Raw genomic sequence first — 21,998 nt, 5'->3', positions numbered from 1 at the left:
TGCTCCGAAAAAAAGTCAGGTTATTGTTTTCTTTTCTTCTCTACTATTTTTGCATGTGTTTCATTTCATTTTTTTTTTTTTTTTTGTTTTTAACTGTTCTGATTTGCTGTTTTTGTTAGTTGCCTGTCATTGCTTTGAGTTTCTAATTGCTGTCAATAAAGAGAAACGACGGCGACGGCGACGGCAACGGCAAATTTATGAAGAGTGCGCGGCTCGTTCTGTGCTTTGAGTAAATATTTTGCATAGCTGGTGGAAGTTTTTTGTTTGCGTCAACGTCATGAGTTGGGTTCGAGTTACAATTTTTGGGTTTGAGTTTTCGAATTTTACTAGTCGCGACAGATTTCCGTTCTGGGCATATGCATATGCATAGTTGTGTGTGTGTGTGTGTGTGTGTGTGTGTGTGTGTGTACGCGTGTGTGTGTGTGTGTGAATATGTGTTATTTTTTCTTTACCTTTTTGCCATCCAGCTCGTGTGTGCCTTGGGTAAGTACCTTATCTACGCTATTTGGATCGCTGAATGTGACGAAGCCAAAACCTCTGCAATAGAGAAAGAGAGAGAGAGAGAGGGAGAGAGATAAAGAGAGTTAGAGAGATGAGATGAATGTAAATATCAACACGGTTAGACAAGTTGCTTAAATATTTGACAAGGAGCTGCGAATAAACCTGAACTCAACTCGGCAGCACGTGCGCCAATTAGAAGCTCAAATTACATCAAAATATTGGCTAGCAGTCTGACTTGACTGGTATAACTTTTTCCGGGCGACTTTGCCTACAACCCAATTGCCACCACGGCTCAAAACGAGCGTCTAATGCTCGACCTGACAGACGCTTACAAGCCATTACACACACCGAGAAAGAGAGAGACAGACAGGCAGATGGAGAGATAGAGAGAGAGAGAGAGAGAGAGAGAGCGAGAGAGAGAAAGATAGCTAAACGCACACACACGTAACAGTTCTCCCCCCGTGTCGTGTTGTGATAAACTTATTCTTGTTAAATATTTAATTAAAATGCTTATTATCTCGCACTGCATTTTAATGAGTCTCCCATGCCCATGTAGCACAGTCAGCGATGCGGGAAGCGAAGGGGCAGAGTGGGGGGCACAGACCAGCCAAAGACAACAAACCTGCTCAGAGATTTTGGCTGTGTGGCTGTATTGCCAAGCCTCGTCTCTCTTTTTCTCTGTGTGTGTGTGTGTGTGTGTATGTAAGTGTGTGTGTGTGCACGTTTATGTTTATTTGAGTTTTGGCACTTGGCAGCGACGCTTAACGATGCGCCAGGCGTTGCTGCTTCAGGACTCCTTCTGGCTTCAACTTCTTTGGCCCAGACACAGCAGCCACAACCGCTGCTCGTGTATTTATCTTGCTCTTTTAGGCGCTTCACAAACACACACACACACACACACACCCATACACACACACACACTTAGAACAGCAACTACAACAAGAACAACCGCAAGCACAGACAGTAATTAACGTCGATTCTATTGCAATTGTGGCGATTGTTACGGTTTTGATTATACCACTCTCGCTCTCTCTCAATCTCCCCCCCCCCCTCCCCCTTCTCGATATCTCTATCTCTCTCTCTCTCACGCTGTATCTCTGCCAATGGGGCAGTTACACAACTGCTCCTTGTCCACTTGGCTTTTTATTGCAAGAACTTTGTGTACACAAATTGCTATGCAATAGCAACAATAACAACTACAGCAACAACAACAGCAACAACAACAGCAACAACAACAGCAACAACAACAACAACAAAAGCAATAGCAATAACAATGTATGCTTGTTGCAAATTTTATAAAAACAATTTGCATATGGAAAAAGGTTGCCGCACAATCGGATTGCATTGAATCTAAGCTTGAGCTGGAAGCGTGGGTTTCGTTGCTCGCAAATCGTTGTTCTTGGCACCGCCTGGCACATATTAAATAAACATTTCAGCCCGTATTTATAGACGGAGCAATTTGTGCAATGCAATTGCTAGAAAACAGGCCTACGCTGTTAATATTGATTTAAATGTGGGCGGCGACCCCAAAAGGCAGACTAAGAGTGGGCGTGGTTGTGTCTCCCAGTCAAGTGGGTCACACAAAATTGTCAAACGCAAAGTGACATAAAGTTGAAGCCCAGAGACTGTTGCAATGTCTGCATTTCCCTGTTCTACTCTCTCTCCTTCTCTTTCTCTATAAACGTAACGCTTTGTCTCAAAGTCTCGCTCTCTTTCTCGCTCATCAAAGTGAAAAGCCACAAATTTACAAGGCAAAACTCAAAAATAATGTGTCTCCTGTGTGCAATTTACTCACAAATTCAGATTCAATTTATGCAACTCGAGGCTGGGCAAGCAAAGAGCACCAAAAAGAAAAAACCAAAAAAAAAACCAGAGACAGCAGACAGGACCAGGATAACAACAGCATAAGAGCGTGTGCATGTGTGTTTGTGTATTGTGTGTGTGTGTGTGTGCGTGTTTTGTGCACAATAAAATGCAAAACAACAATAATCAGCAATATTCAGATGACTATAACATACTCTACACAAGAACTAGTTCTAGAAAAATAAACGGTTTCGAAATTTCTGCTTAAGTTTTTCATAATATTTGACCTTAAGACAATATGAATGTTTAAATGTGAACTCAGTGTGAATGCAATCAAATCAATCAACAACAATTAAGTTATAATTCCTTAAATTGCTTTTTCATTACCCCATTCAGACAGATTAACAGCTTAAGAGACTTAAAATACTGGAATTATTTTCGTTAAATTGAAATTAGCTCATTAAAAATGAAAAACTTATCCAACAAGCTTTCAGCTTATCTAATATTATCCCGTCAACTCTGACTCTATTTTGTCGTATTTAGCCATAGGAAATAGTAAAGCAATTTATATTATTTTATCACTTTTCCTACTCTATGAAATTAACACAATTCTAAAGGCTTATGTATAATTGAATTATGGTCAATAAATACAATAAGAAAGATGAGAGCACTGTTAACACATTGTCCGATATTATTTTATTTTATTTATGCGATGGTATCTTTGATTTTGACTAAGTAACTCTCAGTTTTGAAGTTATCTTTCAGAAACAGGAATACATTTTTTGCCATTGTTTTAGTTTCTTATTTCATTTCAACAGAATTACATTGCTCTAGCTATAAGCACACGTTATATATGTTTATATTTCTCTTTAAGATGAGCTGCTTATTGTATTAAAGCGCAGGTTACCCTTTTAGCTTATGCCTACAGGGTGTTTAGTTTAACAAACAGAGACATGCCGACTAAGGGATCTAGAAACATGCAGCCAGCACTGGCCACATGGAAGGTGAAGTGGCAGCGACGAAGGCGGGTGGCTTGGGTGCTGTGCCTGGGATGTGCTTTGGCTTCTTGTTGCCGTTGCCGTTGCTGTTGCTGTTGCTGTTGCTGTTGCTGTTGCTATTGCTATTGCTATAGCTGTTGTTGGTTCGTTGGATTGTTGCTTGTTGAATTTTATAAAGCCGTTTCAGAATGCTAATGAGCGCACGCACAAGCTGCTAAGGTAAGCAGCAGTTGGATGTGGGCAACTGTGGGCGAGACGGGGCGGATGCTAAGGTGGGATGGGGGCGGCGGCGTGGCAATCATGTAACACACACGCCGCAAACACGTAGCAGCATCAACGAGGCAGCCTCAAGAGTCGCAGCAGCAGTACAGTTGCAAGGCAACTGAAAGCAACATAAAAGTCTTATTTGAATTGCCATGCAGAGCTTGAGAAAGTTTCCTAGTAGTAGCCAGATCCTTGTTGTTTGTTGTTGTTTGCATTCGATGTTGCTGCTTGTTGTAGTTCTTGATGCTGTTGTTGCCATTGCTGGCTTACGCACAATTTAGCAAAACAACTTGCATGTATTTAGCCTATGGGTTGCTTGTTTGCTGATGCTTCGGCTCCTGCTCCTGTTCCTTGCAGAAGCCGGCAGCAAAACCAGAGAATCGCCATCTGAATATATGTGCACTTTGGCTAGTTGCTTGGTGCCTGCGAGTGTCTGTGTGTGTGGCATGCTGACAGTCTGGCAGGCAGCTTGCGTCTTGGATTACCGTAAATAATCTAACTAAATGAGTTACCAAACGGTCAAAGTTCAGTCAGAGGTGTTGCCAAGAGCCGGCATGTACATGTATGTGTGTATCAGTCTGTGTGCATGTGTGGATATGCTGGAAAACTAAACGCCAACGGCCAAACTTGAGATAAGCGGCTGTCCCCACCATCCCTCACACCCTCCCCCGCACAAAACAAAGGCACGGAAGATAGTCCGTTAATACTCGCTTACTGGTTGCTGGCAGGCACTCTGAATACGATATTTGAAACGCACATATACATATGTCCAGCCCTGAGCAGTAAGAGAGAGGCAGAGAGAGAAAGATAGAGAGAGAGAGGGAGATAGAGAGAGAGATAATGTGCTCCGAAGACAGCGTACGGTAAGCACATTTAGTATACTGATACTAGATTAGCCCAAAATGTCCCAAAGGACTCTTAACTTTGAGGTAATTGCACGTCGCTCGATAGGTATTGAATGCAAGAGAATACGAGTCCCTACATATCTTAAAGGGGGGCTATATTTGGGTCTTTAACCGTTCTCAAGTACAATATATGTTGGTATGTCAATGTAAATACTAGTACTTTTACTTGGCATCATCTGGAGGTCAGCCCATGATTAAAAAACTATCGTTTTTGCAAATCGTTTCAGTGTTGGCAAACATATGACTGCAGTAAATCTTGACCCCTCCTAATATCACTTTTTGGGGGCATAGTCTTAATATGAACTTCGAGACAGAATCGCGTTTCCATCCTTCAATGTAGTATTGCTCCAAGCACTTTTTGAGAGTATAATTTGTATGCAAATTCTAAGCAAACCGAGAAAAACTACGATATATAGTGGCAACATTAAGCTTACACTTCACTCCAATTATAACCCAGACATAATGACCAAATGTTAATAATCCAACTGACCTGCCCAAAGTGCAAGCTAGTATGAACAAATCTCAATGGAAAGGCGAATGCGGACAAGTGACGCCTGTTCTCGCATTGACGCGCGGCAGACACACACACACACACACATGCACACACAGGAGTGTTTGTTGCAACGTACAATGTACTGTTTATTGTCACCATTTGTTGCAGCCGTCGCCTGTCAAGGCTGCGAGCGCAGAGAGAACATTAATGGCAGCCGCAAGTCATGCCCTCAACCTTAACTAAAACTTGCAACTTGCTGTTGCTGCTTTTGCTATTGCTTTTGCTATTGCTGTTACTGTTGCTGTTGCTGCTGCTGCTGCTGTAAGCACGACGAGAGGCAGCAAAGTAGCTGACGGCTAACTAAACATTAAGAGCGAGACAGGCAGAAAGAAAAAGAGAGGCAGTGAGTAAGGCAGTCGAGAGGACGACGACGGCGACGCATATTCAAATGACTTTTTCGTGTAAAAATTGCAGAACAAAACAAAAGCGCCCAAACAATTGCCAAGGAATGCAACTCAAGATGCACAGCGAGAGACCGTCTAAGGGTGTTGAGCTCGAGCAGGAGCAGCAGGAGGATGTGGAAGAGAAGAAGGAGGTTAACTGGACTGGCTCTGGTGGCACTTCTAAGCTTTGGCTACAGTCAACGTCAATCCCGAGCGCACTAACAAGCACTTGCTGCCTCGCCTCGACTGAGGACGCCAAGACGCTCTACTGCGTCTCTCTCTCTCTCTCTTTCTCTCTCTCTACCTTGGCGACGACGACGACGATGCTTTTGTGGTGCTTCCTACACAGTGTTTTTTTTCTGCTTTTTTTGTTTCTGCACCAGCCCCCTGAATTCGTCCAGCTAGCTGTCGTGTGAAGTGGGGCCGCGTGCATGAAACTTTCACAAGTGGCTTCCTGCCTTGGATGGGCCCCCATCCTCATACCCATCCTCTCGCACTTTATAAGCCTATGGACGCCCACGCCCATTTTGCACGTTTTTATGCCTTTGTCTCGATTCGTTGTCGCTGTTGTCGTTGTCGCTGTTGTTGTTGTTGCTGTTGTTGTTGTCGCTTGCCTGGGCACCAAAATGCATCCTTGAACACGCACACTTAACTGGGCCTGCGTGAGTACCAAGCTGCTCTGGCAGTTGAGCTACTCAACAAAGCAGGCCCCTTCTGCCACAACAGAGAGGACAGCACAATACACGAAAGTCGGGTAACCGCCTCCAAGTCGTCAACGGTTCCTTTAAGACCCGGTCTCGGTGCGTGCCCTTGCGTTGATATGACACCCCCGTCTTTCTGCTCTATCACCCATCCCAGATCGACTGGCTATCTATGCGGGTCGTTGGTAATTTGATTAATCCAGCGAAAAGAAAAAAATAAAGAAAGAAAAGAAATGGCGGTCCCATTGGTTTCTACTTGCAAAAGGGGTTTGCGTCTTGCGTCCTCCTGGCTAAATATTTAAATGGCCCGGCCATTATGAAAATTTATCGATTTAGTGACAGTTTAAGGACACACATTATGGGCGCCCATTTGTTATGTTTTTATGGTTCGTATGCCTGCTGCTAATGTCAATTTTGAGTGTTGCCTTCTTTTGTGACGCGATGCAGACATTAAATTCTTCTTTTTTGTTGTTGTTGTTGTTGTTGCTGCTGTTTTTGGCCAGCCCACGCTGCCTTTTTTGTTAATGTGAAGTCCTGGAGCAGGAGCAGGGGCAGGCACTGGGACAGGGGCACATCATTTAGTTGGCCCCCGACGAAAAGGTAACTTTATTTTATAATTCATTTTATTATTATTATTATGTAAAAGTGCTGCGGCAAAGCAATTACAATGGTGTGAGCGCTCGTAAAAAATATAATAAGTAACAACATTACTCAAGTGGGAGCACAACTTAATCATACCCTGCAGTTGCTGTTGAGTTGTATTGTCTTCTGGATTAATCAAGATTTATGTATAATTCCTTTTATTACATTTTCCAAAATTTGTTTAAGTATTATACATCTTCAGATGGCATTTACAATGGATGGCAATGTTAAAATTATTACAAAGTATCTTTTTTAACGTTAATTTGATTTTTCTGAAATTTATTTGTAACTCCTCGAAGAGGTCAGCCGTAATATATTTCATAGAATCATTAATCTATTAAGCCAAGAACCTAAAAACCTAAAAAAACAAAAACTTCTCATTTTGTGTAAGTGAATTTTTTTATTAAATGCAAACCAAAACCTCAACAGCTAATTGAGAATTCAAACTGCGATGTCTGTTATCTGTACAACATGTCAGAGACAATATGCCCACGCTGATATAGGCATAAATATAAATCGCTGGGCATACGAGTATTTTACTTTTCGGGGGCTTTCTTTATAAAAGTCTCGTTGAGAAGAGGCGGCCAAAAATACAAACATAAAATGCGCATAAAAACGCGCAGAAAGCGCATGAAATAATCAACAGTAACAATGCTGCCAGCTGAATGGCAGCAAGGGTGACCAGGGACACCAACAAAAGGGTGGGGGGGCGTCCGTTGGCAGGTTGTGATGCTGTACGAGTACATGTACACACTCACACTCACACTCAGACTCACACACACATGAGTTGACAACATCCGAGTGTGCGACTGACATCTCAACAACAGTGGCAACAAACAACAAGAGGCAAGGCAACGGTGGCGGGTAGGGAGGTGGAGGAGAGGGCGTGCGGGTGTTAGGGGCACCAGGAGGCAAGTCCTAATGGTCTTCGTTTGTTGCTGCCACTGTTTGAAGCTGGCTGCTGCTACTGCTGCTGTGCGTCTGACTGATGTTTGCCACAGCCAACGCCATAATTAATGATGAAAAATTGCTACACACTCGCACACACACACACACACACACACTCACAAACAGCCACACACAAAACATATGCAGTTGAGTTGAGCTAAAAAAAAAAATACAAAAAAAAAACAAAATATATATATATATATATAAATGTATATACATATGTATAAACCCATTTGGCATTGTGCTGCAAATTAACATGAAAAGGGCAAAGCATCGTTGCCAAAACAGCCGTCGACCAATCGTCGAGTGGTCAAGTGTGAGCTCAGTTCCTGAAAACAGGAATCAGCAATAGCAGCAGCCAGGAGTGTGAGGTTAACTGAGCCGGATGAAGGTCAGCATACTGAGGGCTGTGGGATGGCTAACTGAATGCTGCTGCTGCTGCTGCTGCTGCTGCTGCGACATGACAAACACAAGTGAGCCACTGAAGCGTCGAGCGGACGAGAAAGGAGGGCGATTAAATTGAGTTAATTATGGCCACGTTTTTGGATTGCTGTGGTAAGTGTAATGAGTGATTTGAAGCTGACAGAACTGAGCAGGAACGAGAGAACAGAGATGACAAAGCGACAGAGAGGGAGAGTGCCAAAAGCCCTGATGTGAAACAGAAACTTATGGCGCTATATACAAACGATCATAAATAACATTAAAGTGGCTGTGGAATTTTGGGGCACTGAGAGCAGAAATTAAACTTATCGTTAAATGGCAATCAAAAGGATAACGCTAAAGGGGCAAATGTATACAGAATATTTGCAATTATGCATTTGTGAAATGTGTTTTGTAATTACAAAATCATTTGCCAAACGTTCAAGCGCTGTATATTTTGCCACAAGCGATTTGCCTTGTTTGACACTAACTGAAAGTGATAATTAAATTGCAAATTAATCTTGGACTAGCTTTGAATGCTTAACAAAGATCCTGATAATTTAATTCCAGCTAGCAATGAAATGCGCCTATTCAAGCCTTTCGCTTGTTGATTGAATCATAGATTCAAATTTCAACACATCTACTTATGATTTGCGACTTTAAAGTCAGCAATCTGTATACGAACACACACACAAACACCAGCGACATATACACAAAGCATAGCAGACTGTAAATGTTTATAGATTCTAAACAGTTAATGGTTTTGAAAGTGTTTCGTGTTGTGTTTGCTCTTCGACAAGCACTTCTTATCTAAGACCTCTTAAATTTATGTGCAGCATTGTGCAGCAAATGTGCTTCTGAGTTATATCGCCGCCTCGATACAGATCCAGGTAAATTTATACACACATATAAAACATTCGCTGAGCGTCCAGCATATAAATAAAATACCACTTTTGGCGCGTGTAAGAAAAAACGAGCAGCAAACAGCCACAATGAAAATGAAAAATATATTTGCTTAGTCGACAAAAGAACTCCCTCCCAACAATTATATAACACTTGAAAAAAAGTCGTTTATAGACACAGAATATTTATAGCTTTAACTATGTCTACACTGTAACTTTTTTGAAAGTAAAAGCTTTTCATTATTTCGTTGGCCTCTAGATTAATATTGCCTTAAGTTTACTAAGCAAGTATCTTGTTTTAATATAAAATGAAATGGCTTTATAATAAATTAATTACATATTTAAAAGTTAAATACGATTTTTAAATAGGCTTATACACAATTTCAAATTTGTTATTCAGTTTCACCTAGTTATACAGTTAGTTGTAAGCATCATAACTCAAATACCTGCCAGTCTCTGACACTGAACTACTTAAAAAAAAACTTTTATTCGCACGCATTTCACATTTCATTATACTTTTTTAAAAGGTAACTAGAAACTTGCGTTGCAAGCTGCATGACAAATGTTATGAGACTTGGCAGCCAAAAAGCAAGGGCATGAAAAACATTAACAAGAGAAAGAAAAATTTAACTTAATTGCCATGTACAAAAATGCGTAAGGTAGCAACTGCCGCCTCTTTACCCACCCAACCACTCAACCACACCTCGCGTGCCCCGACGCCAGCCTTAAAGGGGTGTCACTGTTGTTGTTTGTGTTGCTGCTGCTGCTGCTGCTGCTGTTGCTGCTGCTGTTGCTGTTGCTACAGGCGTATTTGTGGGTTTGCTTGTGGTTGTTGGTTGGCTGGCTCCAGCTCCAGCCAGAGCTCTGGGGTCTCGGGGTCTGCTCTTGGCGTGCGTGCGCCGTGCGATATAATTTATGTTTCAATAACTTTCGAAACTCATTGAAAAGTCGCTTATGTTTGCTTCAATGGTGGCAGGCAACAACAACAACAACAAGCATCAGCAGCAGCAGCAGCAACAACAACAATGCGCATGAGAAGAATGTTAAAAGTACAACAATAAATTGTTTGGATTTACTTATGGTGCTGCTGTAGGGTAGGGTAGCAGGCAGGGGGCGTAGCTATTCGCAGCTCCCACACCCTTCCCCCAAACATTACTACAGCTGCCATTTGCCATTTTACTCAATTTTTATTGTTGTTGCACTTCAGCGACCCGCTTTGTCTCTGCCGCTGCGACAATAACAGCAACAGCAACAACGAGAGAAAAAAACTCGCTTAAGTTGCAAAAGTTTTGCTATTTTTTGTTCACAATTTCCCTCAGTTTTCACCTCCTCCTCCCCTTCCTCCTCCGGCTCCCCATGTATCGCATCTAACGTTTGCTGAATGTGTTTTGTTTGCCATTTGCTTTTGCCCTGCAGAGCGTTTTTTTTTTGTTTGTGATTTCGTTTTTTTTTTTTTTTTTTGTGTTGTTGTTTTGTATTAATTCTATTTTGCTGTTGTGCTGCTTTCATTTTGTGCTTTTAAATTTATTTGCAAGTTTTCTAATTTGTACTTCACTCCATTTTATTGTAATATACAATCTCATTTGCAAACAGACAAAACAACAGCGACAGACTGAAATGGAGAGTGGGAGAGATAGAGAATGGAAGAGAGAGAGAGAAATACAGAGAGAGTGATAGAGAGAGAGAAAGTAAGAATAGAAGTGCTGCCATATCGTAGCCCATGTATCTCAATCTATTCTGGCGTTGTATCTCTAAGCCAGCAACAGGCACACACACACACACACACACTCATAGAAGGTGTCGCCTACAAGTATGCAATGCTTTCTTTGTCTGCCCTGGTGCGCATATTTATTAACCGCACTGTTGACTCTCGCTGCGGCGGCAACACCAGCAACAACAACAAGAACAACTTTGTGTGCAGCTTGTTGCTGCTGCTGCTGCTGCTGCTGTTGCTCTCAGTTTGAATTTTGTTGTCGCACCTTTTCAGGAATTCTGTTTACATTTATTACTTTGCGCAAGTTTAAGTGAAAAATTTCCATAAACATTCTTTTAAGCGACATAAAGTTTTTATTAAATTTTGCTAGAAATCCCTGACACGATGATATCAGCAACGACATCAAGCGACAACGCCAACAAATAGAGCTGCGGAATTTACAACTACATGGGGCCTTAGATTTTTCACACCCACCCTCTCAGCCCTTATACTGTCTTTTGTCCTTGTTGCCAGCTGCTGCTGCTGCTGCTGCTGCTGCTGCTCGAACTGCTAAGACACCAGCCAATGGAGCTGCGGAGCTGTTAGTGTTGCCAGTACTCGGTGGTTGTTGTTGCTGCTGCTGCACGCAGTTCATAAAAATTTTGCCAGCCAACGTGACATGCACAAAGGCAAAGGACACATGGCAGCAGCAGCAGCAGCTGTAGCTGAAGAATGTGGCATAAACTTTACCAACAGCGAGGCGCTTGTTAACCTGAGCCGAGTGATTGTGTGTGTGTGTGTGTGTGTGTGTGTTGGTTTGGATCTGCAAAAGTCGAGCACAGGACATTAGACGAAATTCAATTAAAACAAGGATATATTTCGCTATGGCATGCCATTGTTGCCCATTCCCCCCTCTCTCTTTCTCTCCATTCCACTGTTTTTTTGCAACAAAGTCCTTTAACCAGGAAAAAATGCGCTTAACTTTCGCTCGCGCTTCACTTAGCGTGTGTTCAAATTGCGCATACGCCGCCATAAAACGCTTAATTTGAGTGACAGGCACACACACACACACACATACCAACGCACTCGTAAAGTGACGCACTAGTTTAAAAGCTGCCAATGTCGTGACTGTCGGGGTTTTATTTTGTGATTATCGCAGCTCAAATTCAATTGCAATTGACTCATTAAATGGCGCTCATTATTCATACTGTCCGCAGAAACCAGCTAATTTACGTTAAGCATTTTTGAATAAGCTCGGAGAGAGGCCAAAATGGGCCAAGCTGGTTGGGTCTGCAGTCAACCAAAAGCGGAACGAAACCGCAACAAATGACAAACGATTCGCATAAATACAACACAGCCCAGCAGCAGGAGTGAAAGTGTGATGGAAAGGGGACAGAAAGGGACAGGTAGTGAGAAGCTCATTTATATATATATATTGTATATACATATATACATATTACATACACTCATACATACGAGCAATTTAAAAAAAAAATACAAAAATGCGAAATAAAATCAATGAAAATTAAAACCAATTAGCGGTTAACCAAACTGTTCAAATTTGGAAATGGATGCAATCGTGCATGGCCATAAACAACAACATCAGCAGCACCAACAACAACAACTTAAAGCCGGGAATGGAATATGGTTAGTCGAAAGAGCAACGCAGCCGACAAGGGTCAATAACAGAGCTGGAAAGGTAAAAATGCGGTCACCGAGATTTACCAGAATAATAATCAATGTCTGGTCAAAGCCAAACAGGCAAAGCATGAAATCTGCATTACAAAGTGTTGGCTAAATGATTTTTAATTGAATATACAATTATATATATAACGAATACAACGTTTATTAAATGTATTGAACATACTTCAAACCGATAAAACCGATAAATGTGAAACGATTTTCCACTAACAAACAATTTGGAGGTGCTCTTCTTCGCTAGACTTTATCTGTACTTAAACTTTTATTTATATATATATATATTTTTTTTTGAGTAAAATGCCAAACAAAAGTTTAAGTGCAAACCGCATATGGCTTAAGCAACTTTCTAATTTTACTGTCACTCAACACTTGCCCTAATTCTTGTCCAGCATCTGTTGCAATATTCTGATGGCTTACGCCACAAAATTTTACAACCTTTGATTTGTGTCGAGATTAACATCTTGATTTGGGTTTATTTTGGTTTATTTAGAAACTCACCTGGATCTGCGCGTCGTGGGATCCTTCATGACCATTGCCTCGGAGATGTCGCCGTAGCGGCCAAAGTAATCGCGTAAGCTCTCTGCAAATAAACAAGCAAAAACAGTCGAACAACAATGATGCAGAAACAAGTGTGGGCTTGTGGTAAATATTCAATAAGAAGGAAGTTTATGAAATGTCAGGGAGACGTCATCAAACATGTTTTTGTGGCCCAACGAAATCACCGCGAAACGAAAGTTACTAATTTTTTCTCGTTGTTTTTTTTTTTTTAGGTTACGGTCTTCATAAAAATTTGCGCGCCATAAATAAATGACGTCGTCTGTGGAACACACAAAACCCAAACACAAACGCCAGACCCAACTCCAAAGCCAATTGCTGGACATTATTCACATGCACACGCTTCAAGGCCCAACAAAAACAAAAACCAGCAACCATTTCGTGCCGACTCTTACCCCAAACTGGGCTCTCGCTCTCTCCCTCTCTCTCTCACTCTCTCTCGCTGCCTGTGCCTTTGCCTTTGCTGCCGCCCCTCTGGGCTGTACTTGCCACGGCAGCTGTTGTCTGCGGCTTTTGCCGAGCTAATCTGGCAGCCAGAGTAAGCGCACTTCAGAGTGGCACGTACGCACACAAACGCAAAACTGAAGTTATTTCAACAAAATTGCCAGACAAACAGCGTGCGAGGGGCTACAGAGTAGGAGAAAGGAAAGAAGGCTACTGCTGCTGGTGTTGTTGCTGCTGTTGCTGGTGATGCTGGTGATGCTGGGGCCCAGTTACCCGATTTAATGCAGCAAAAAGCCGATAAAGTCATCTCCGCCAAAAGCTGGCAAAGAAAACCCTAATCCAGTCGACTGGATGCGCAGCAGTCGCATCATAAATTCAAACTACAATAAAAATTCAATAAAACAAACGATTTTTTGCCACACCAAACTCAGTCACACACTCGCACACTCGCCGGCAACAGCAAATAGCAACTAGTTGCGCTTGTGGCAAGCAAACACCACACCAACAACAACAACAGCAGCAGCAGCAGCAGCAGCAGCAGCAGTGTTGCCAGCATGTCTGTCTATGTGTGGGGGTGGCATGCAACGGAACGAAACAAGTCGGAATGCGTTGCGTGATTTACATAAGTATGCACAATAATTATGAACAATAAAAAACAATTTGTTTGCTTATGACAGTTTCGGTGGCCATAAATAACAGGCAACAGCAACTGGCGCAAGTGCAGGACGCCGACGAGAGACGCAGCAGGAAGAGGAGGCGGCGATGGAGGCAATGAAAGTGGCTTTGATTCGGTGCTGCTGTCCTCGCTATGCGTGTGTGGCATGCAAATTGATGGCAACAACACACACCCTTTCTCACTCACTCACACACTCCCCCTCCTCCCCTCTCTCTCTCTCTCTCTCTCTCTCTCTTTACGTTTATTTGTGTATACTGTGAGGAATGTGTAATGTGCTCGCTACACTTTAAGTTTTAATGGGGCGGCTCGCTCGACATTTCAAATTCAATGGCCTGCCAATTAGCTGCAGGTGTAGAACATGTCAGCAAAACTTTCTACCTTTCTACCCAATTCACACACATATATACACATATACACATGTGTCTATATATACATATTGTAAGAATAAAGTGGTAAAAAGTTAAGCGTGCCTTTTTGAGTTAAGCCCAATTTATGAGCTGTCGCCGCCAGTTGGCTAGTTTAATTATTTAGTTCTCTTTAGCTATTGCATTGTATTATTCGGTGAAATGTAGTTGAAATGTGAAAAAAGTGCTTAACACTTTTGCTGTTGCTCTTTCCTGTGCACTTGCAATTACTTTTCACAATTTAAGAGCGAACATATATTGAAAGTGAGTTGCAAAAGTTATCAAGGTTTTAAGCTTTGAGTTGCAAATTTAAACTGACACAAAAGTTGTGCTAAAGAAGTGCTAAAAATATTGAAAATTTTGTTAAATACGAATGAAAGATGATCAAAGTGAGTCTCCATTCTAGGATTCTAGGACCTTGGAAGCCGGATTAATTATGATTTATGGATGAAACTTATTTTAGAATTCGATTTTCACTGCCAGATAAACGCAAGCCAAGTATTATGATTATGTTGAACACAATTTAATTTATAATTAGCAAATGAGCCAGCATTAAAACGTATTTCCATTCTTCAAAAATTAGAGAACCACCCATCACCAAAACTATTCACCTGCTTCAAGCATGTGTCACATATAAAGCCCCCTGACTTACTCCACTCCCAACAAATCCGCACTCGTTGCCCATGTGCCAAAATGAAAATCGTGTATCGGCAATCAGCTCCATTTGTCACCTCTCTCCCCCCCTCGCCAACACCCCTTGCAACGGGTGTGTGTGCGTGTGTGCGCAGCTCATAACTCAATCAACTGCCCGAAATTAACTGTCCGTCAACCTTTCATTTACCTTTCTAACCCCTGCTGTTGTTCTTGCTGCTGTTGCTGCTGCTGCTGCTGTTGCTGTTCTCATTGCGAACTATTCGTTTCATATAGCGACAAGCAATTCGCATACCCAAATACCATTCCGCCCAATTAACCATTTCACATTTCTCTCAGTGCACACACAGCCCACTCAGAAATCCAACTCCTCCACCTGCCCTCGAATGCTTTTTGTGACCCTGCCTGTATCAGCACTTGGCATGTTCATTGCATCGCTTTGTTCGCTGTCGGCCGCTGCGAATCTCATTTTTGAGTGACAGCTGCAAAGTTTGTTTTGCATTTCATCTCTCTCTCTCTCTCTTGGTGTGTGTGTGTGTGTGTGTGTGTGTTCAGCGGCAAATGTCACTTGACCGGCTGTCAGCGGCCACCCTACACACCCCACTACACCCACGCACACACGCCCGCATCATGGCCAATAGAAAAGCTAGCAAACAAAATAAATGCGCACATGCATAAAGTGTAAATGCGAATAAAAACACAGAGAAATAATAAAAATACAAAGCGAAGGATAAAAACAACGAAAAAAAAAAATGTGGACAACAAATTAAAACGCGGCCAAATAAAATTAAAATTTATTTGCTACAGAAACGAGCAAAAAAAAAAGAACAAAAAAGCGAGTGACTGAGTGAGAGAGAGAGAGAGAGAGGGAGAGAGTGAGAGGTCAACAAAAGTGGCAACAACGACAACAAAATATATTGTTGTAACGAAGGCAGAAGCCAAACTTGGATTTAATTAAAATGTTTACCACAGTCATTTCATTTTCATAGCCAGCAAACATAAATTTTGAAACGCACAGCAACAACAGCAACAGCAACAACAACAGCAGCAGCAGCAGCAACAACAGTGCTGGCAACCACAAAGCGAAACAGCTGCAAGAAAATGCCCCGAAAAACCATTAAACTTGGCCCCAACACTCTCGCACATACACACACACACGCACACACTCAAACACACTCCATATACTAACTGTATATAAATACAGTTATGAAGCCAAACTCTCAATTTTGCCAATTTTGATTGTTGCAGTTAGTAAGCAACATTTTGCCTTCTAAACAAAAATAATATAAATTTGCAGGTAATTAGTTCAAGCAGCTACCACACACACTCCCGCACACACACAGACACCCACAAATACAGAAACATGCACATTCACGCACACATGCTTAATGTCAGCATTTATACCAAATCCATTTAGTAAAATTATTTATAAGAAAAGTCAACTCTAGTCAACTTCTCTTCGTTACGACCCACTCTATTGCACGTTCTGGCCAAAACCCAAATCCGAATCCCGTTTGCGGTTGCAGGCATATTAACCCCTTAACGTTAGCCCCCTTGCCAAACACTACTGGCCTATTCAACATCCCCCCCACCCACCACCTTACCAACACCCCACATGGTTGTGTGTCAAAAGCACAATGCTGAAACCATAAATTTATGTGCTTTCTATTGTTTTTGCCAAAGAAAGCGGAAGTTGTGTGTTTCTATGTGGCACAGCTAAGCCAGCCAGCAACAACAGCAACAACAACAACAATAACAAAAGAAAACAACAAAAGCAACATACAAAACCGTGCTAGAGAAAAAAGGTGTGCGCTTAGGGATTTCAATCAATTGTGAACCAAGGCAAAAGGCAGTAACAAAAACCAAAGCTTTGCTCTCGGCTTGTTTTGTTTGAAAACGCAAATTGCTATTTTGTCTGCACACACACACAACCCTTACAAAAGAGAGAGATAGAGAGGAAGAGAGAGAGAGAGAGAGAGGAAAAAAGAGAGAAATGAGCGAGCGAGAGAGAGAGAGAGAGCTGTGTTGTAACACATCCCGTGCCGTGTGGCATCATTTTTCATGCGCTCCAGCAACTTTTGACAAAGGTCGGTCAAGCAAGTCTTAAAAACTTTGCGACAAGACAACGCACGTTTCATCTCCAGCTTGCCACCCTCCGCCCCGCAGCTGGTTATTTTCCCTACGCAGTGGCATCTGCATCTGCGTCTGTTTTGCGAGCAGCTTTCGCTTAGTGAATTACGTCGACTTTAAGGGGTTAAAGTTCAGGACGGTGTGCTACCGGGGTAACAGTTGTCGCTGCTGGCTCTTTGGCCCTAAGCCGTAAATAATAATATTTAGACAAAGGCCTCTACAAATGTAAAAATACACTCACAACTCAACATTTTCCCCACCGATATTCATAATGCCCCAAATCCATTACGAAATTGTTGAAATCTTAACACTTGATAAGGATATACGCAATATCATTGTTATAGACTCCAAACGGATAAATTTATATACAACTGTTGCTGCTGTGTGAAATATGAAATTTATTAGAATATAGTTGGAGAAAATTTTCATTAAGAAACTTTCTAATTCTCTCAATGTTTATATACTAAATAGTCAGACAAATATCTCATTAATAATGCATATACTTTTCTTAATATAACATTTGATTATCCCATTCCATTATTTAACTAAATGTTTATCTGTCTGCCCACACATATTTATCTTTGCTCTTATATTTATTTCTAGTCACATTTCTTTCATATATACAAATATTTGTTCCTTTTTTAAGAAGCAACCGCACAAAGTTTTCAATAGTCAAAAGTCGCAAGGGTTTTTCTTTTCAAAATTTATAGGACCCAAAGGAGCTAAAGAAAATAATAGAAATAAAAAGGTTGCTGTCAAGCGGTCTACTATGGATTTGTAGAATAAGTGTTCAAAATAAATAATAGAATTACAAATATAAGATATTAAAATATAGAATAACAATTGCCAAGCTTACAATCATACAAACACACAGCAAACTAACTAAAGTTAATCACTTTATGCAGCGAAGGGAAAAATATATGAAAATTAAATTAAAAGACAATTGGGAATCTACAATTCGATTAGTTCACAAGACACCTTAAGCTCCATAACAGTCTCCAGAAATGACAGATGCAAAGTGAAAAAGAGGAGAAGCTTAAAAGTTGTTTACATGCGTTGGCGTTTTTACCTTTTCCATTATTTTTTGTTTTTTTTTTTTGCCTAAGAAAGTTGGGCGGCAAAGAATTTGGCTAAGTTTGCGCGATTTATGCATAGAAAAGTCATAAACTTATGGATTACCTTGACTTATGTAGCACTTACGATAATTGCATTGAATGCGAATCGCAGAGAGCAGCGACGCTTGGGTAACTTTGCATAATTTATGTGAGCGCCGTTCGAAGTTGAAACGACGCACAAATTAAAATCAACGCACAAAATGATTGATGAATGGCCGGGATGGGTGAATTGAAGCTGAATTTGGGTGGTAAACAAGTTCTGAGACAGACTGGGGACTTGAAGTGGAAATGTGGCCCTTTTGTTTTTTGGGGGCCCAAGTCATTTAAATAGTTTATATGGGATTGGGGAGACGGCAGCAGACACAAGTAGGCTGAAAGTTGCTGGTCTCCGATAACCGATAGTGCTATAGCCGAAACAATAGGCTATATATATATTTATATATGTGTGTGTATATGCTTATGCGTATAAATGGCACAAGGTAAACGGGGCCAAAACCAAATAGAATGTCAAAAATCAAAGTCCAAGCTAAAGTGCTTGCGAAAACAAAAGCCAAAGAAGTCGCTGGCACAAAAACACAAAAGGTGGCCAAAAACTTTTCGCACAAAGCCAAAAAACGAGGGCCAACAAAAGATGCAAAAGCAAAAGCAAAACTTTCAGTCAAGTGAACGAGCGGCTGCTCCTACTGCTTATCTACCAAATACCCAAGAGCCCAAACACCAGCCGGTTTCTCGTGCAGTTCCCCACCGAGAAGTGGGCGCATCAAAAGCATGCTAATGTCCAGTTCTGGCCGCAATGCCTCCAAGGATGAAGGATGTGGAGTGAAGGATGTGGCATGGCGAGCCGAGAAGTCAAGCACGAAAAAGGGTCAAGAAATGAAAGCTTAGAGAGCTCTGATATGCGAATCAATTGATTTTGAGCCGTAACCAGAGAAATGAAAGCGGGTTCGAGAGGATCGGGAGGTGGTTTTGGTTCTGGGTAAAATGCAAAGTTTGTTTTCGGCGAATGCAGTCGGACGGAATAAATTTTTCGCAGCGCAGGTAAATCGTCTTCGAAATCACTGAAGGCAAATTAAAAAGTAAAAGAAAGTGAGCAGAGAGAGAGAGAGAGAGAGTGAGAGAAGGGGGCAAACTCAAGTCAGCTATGTAGCTGATATGAAAGTGGACGAGGAGGGCGACAGCTCCCGTTCAGGCAGGACACAGTCAAGTCAATAATCGGCATAAGTCAGACCGAACAAAAGGGTCAAGCGTGGCGAATAAACTGTAGATAGATGTGGGGGATTGGGGTGAGGAGAAGTGGGTGTGATGGGGTGCCAATAAACCAAAAATGCTCGACGACGTAAATGAAGCCGCCTTTTGTATTATAATAGTAGGTGGTGTGGCTAGGCATGGGGCATGGGGCATGGGGTGCATATTGCGTATATGCGTCAGACCTGGTGAGGATTCTTAGGATTTCCTTATAAATTATTGTGAATTTATGCGAATCATTTCCAGTCGGATTGCGCCACCAAACCAAACGGGCAACGGGCGAAAGCCGCCATGGATTTTAACTTTATAATTGAATCCATTACTTAAGGAACGTGCTGCAAGCAGGCAGGCAAACAGGCAGGCAAAGATTTCGATGTATTAAAGTGTTTTCTGGCAGGCTGGCTCTTGGATGGAGTTAACCACCACCAACAACAACCAACAGCAACAAGCAACACCAAACCCAACACTGATTGTTAGCGATGGAAACCATGGGGAGAGAAAAAGGAACGCGAGGGGCTCGAGCAGCGAATTAAGTTTTTGGTTTGTTGGCTACACAAAAACCTCGAAATAAGTTTTAATTACGGGCATATGATGGTGGCCGATAATACGACGACGCCGACGATGAGAAAGAGAGAGAGAGCGAGAGAGAGAGAGAGCGAGTGAGAAAAAGAGGGAGAGAGCGCCAAAAAGTTTGCAGCCAAGGCAACCGGCGTCGAAGCCGTTGACTGACTGAAAAATTCTATTATAATTAATAGCAGAAAATTATGAAATTAATGCAAGACGCACACACCAAATTGGATTCATTAAAAATTGAAGTGGGTTTTTCTAATTTCTTTTTGGTGTGCTAAGGGATTTTCCCAAAACAAATTAGAAATGCTGCAAAACCAACAAAAAAAAAAAAAAGGAGGAAATGCACAGACACACCCCCAAAGTCAAAGGTTTTTCCAATGGGTCAACATAAAATGGAACAGTTAACCAGCAAAAGGGGCCTCAACAATGGTCATAATAATAATCTACTCGATGCTAAGCTGGAGTGATGAGGGAATGGATTCTTAACAGCTAACAATCTGTGATTACAGCGAATGGAATGTTTTAGGAGTGAGGCATTTCATTGGGCCCTTCTAGGGAAGAGCAGGGATGGGATTTGCTTTTAATATGATTCACAAGCTTAGGAGTGATGCTAAAACCGCTTAAATTCATTAAACACAGGATTATTTAATATTATTATTTGACTAACTCATAGCTCTTCACAAACATTTTTTTTTCTTGAACTACCACTTAGTTTTACTACTAATTTATATACTTTCTGTATCTGTACAATATCTTTCCATAAAAGAGGACTACAGATTACCCTAATAAATTACCAAACCTTTGAATTCCGCTCCGAATTCTTAAAGTATGCCTCAAATGGCTATCATCACAAAATACATACATACGTATATATTACCCACTATTATCACTCTATACATATATATATGCACTCAGCTTAGCAACTTGCCACTTGCCACTGCTCATCTAGTTGTCGTCCAGTCTGTCCGGACATATCAGCGATGCTTTCAAGTTTTCACACAATTTTTCATACTAATTACCAAGCAATTTACTTTAGTGTTTATACCAAAGCAGCGTCCTGAGAGGTGATGGGGGTGATGGGGAGTGGGGGTATCCATCTGTAGGGGCTGGTTGGCAGTTGATTGGCATTGGCAGCGGCAGGTGGCCGCCTCATTAGTGGCTTAGCTGGGCGTACAAAATGCCGCACTTATGGCAGCCAAGCAGCCAGCATGAAACATGAAAAAGTAGCAAGGCAACGCAGGCAGCAGAGGCATCAAATTGACACTTAACCGAAAGCAGCGAAAAGTATACTGGAGCACAGAGAGAGAGAGAGAGAGAGAGAGAAAGAGACGTACAGAAACCGGAGACAGCAACAATAAGCAACCACACGTTTGACCAGCCAGTTGCAGAAGGAAAAACAACAACCAGCAGGAAGCAAGGAGAACAACATGAACGAACTGGCTGAACTGGGTGAACTGTGTAAACAAAGACGAGAACAACCAAGCAGCAGCAGCAGCAAGTTGAGGACACTCACACACACGAAGCAGAGAGTGACAAGCGACGAGGCCTTGCTGCCTTGCTGTCACACACACACACAGACACACACATCAGTCACGAGAGCAGCAGCAGCAGCACCAGCAGCAAGTGTCCAAAGCCGAAGGGAGCCTTTAAAGTCGGCTTGTTTGGGGGCACTTGTTGGTGTCCATAAGCTGGCTGGGCAAACAAGCTGGCAAACAAAACCCAACTAACAAGCCATAAGATGACAGGCTGCCTGCCTGCCAGTGACAAATTGTGCCAAATCGAAATGGTAAACAA

At 41.9% G+C, this 21,998-nt stretch overlaps 1 protein-coding gene across 2 annotated transcripts in view; it reads right to left on the bottom strand.

Annotated features, from left to right (window-relative positions):
* LOC6557797 (RNA-binding protein Musashi homolog Rbp6) overlaps window positions 1–21,998 on the bottom strand; it is a 167,273-nt gene that overhangs the window by 95,542 nt on the left and 49,733 nt on the right. For both annotated transcript variants that reach the window (XM_032740468.2, XM_032740474.1), the window contains exons 3-4: window positions 12,913–12,994; window positions 453–537 (exon numbers count right to left, since the gene is read on the bottom strand). In XM_032740468.2, coding sequence (XP_032596359.1) covers window positions 453–537; window positions 12,913–12,994 — 167 coding nt within the window. The remainder of the gene's footprint in view (window positions 1–452; window positions 538–12,912; window positions 12,995–21,998) is intronic.

Source organism: Drosophila grimshawi, unplaced genomic scaffold (genome assembly GCF_018153295.1).
Source record: "Drosophila grimshawi isolate 15287-2541.00 unplaced genomic scaffold, ASM1815329v1 contig_44, whole genome shotgun sequence".
Classification (NCBI taxonomy): Eukaryota; Metazoa; Arthropoda; class Insecta; order Diptera; family Drosophilidae; genus Drosophila; species Drosophila grimshawi.
Note: the sequence above shows the minus strand (reverse complement) of the source record. Positions and strands in the feature narration are given on the sequence as shown.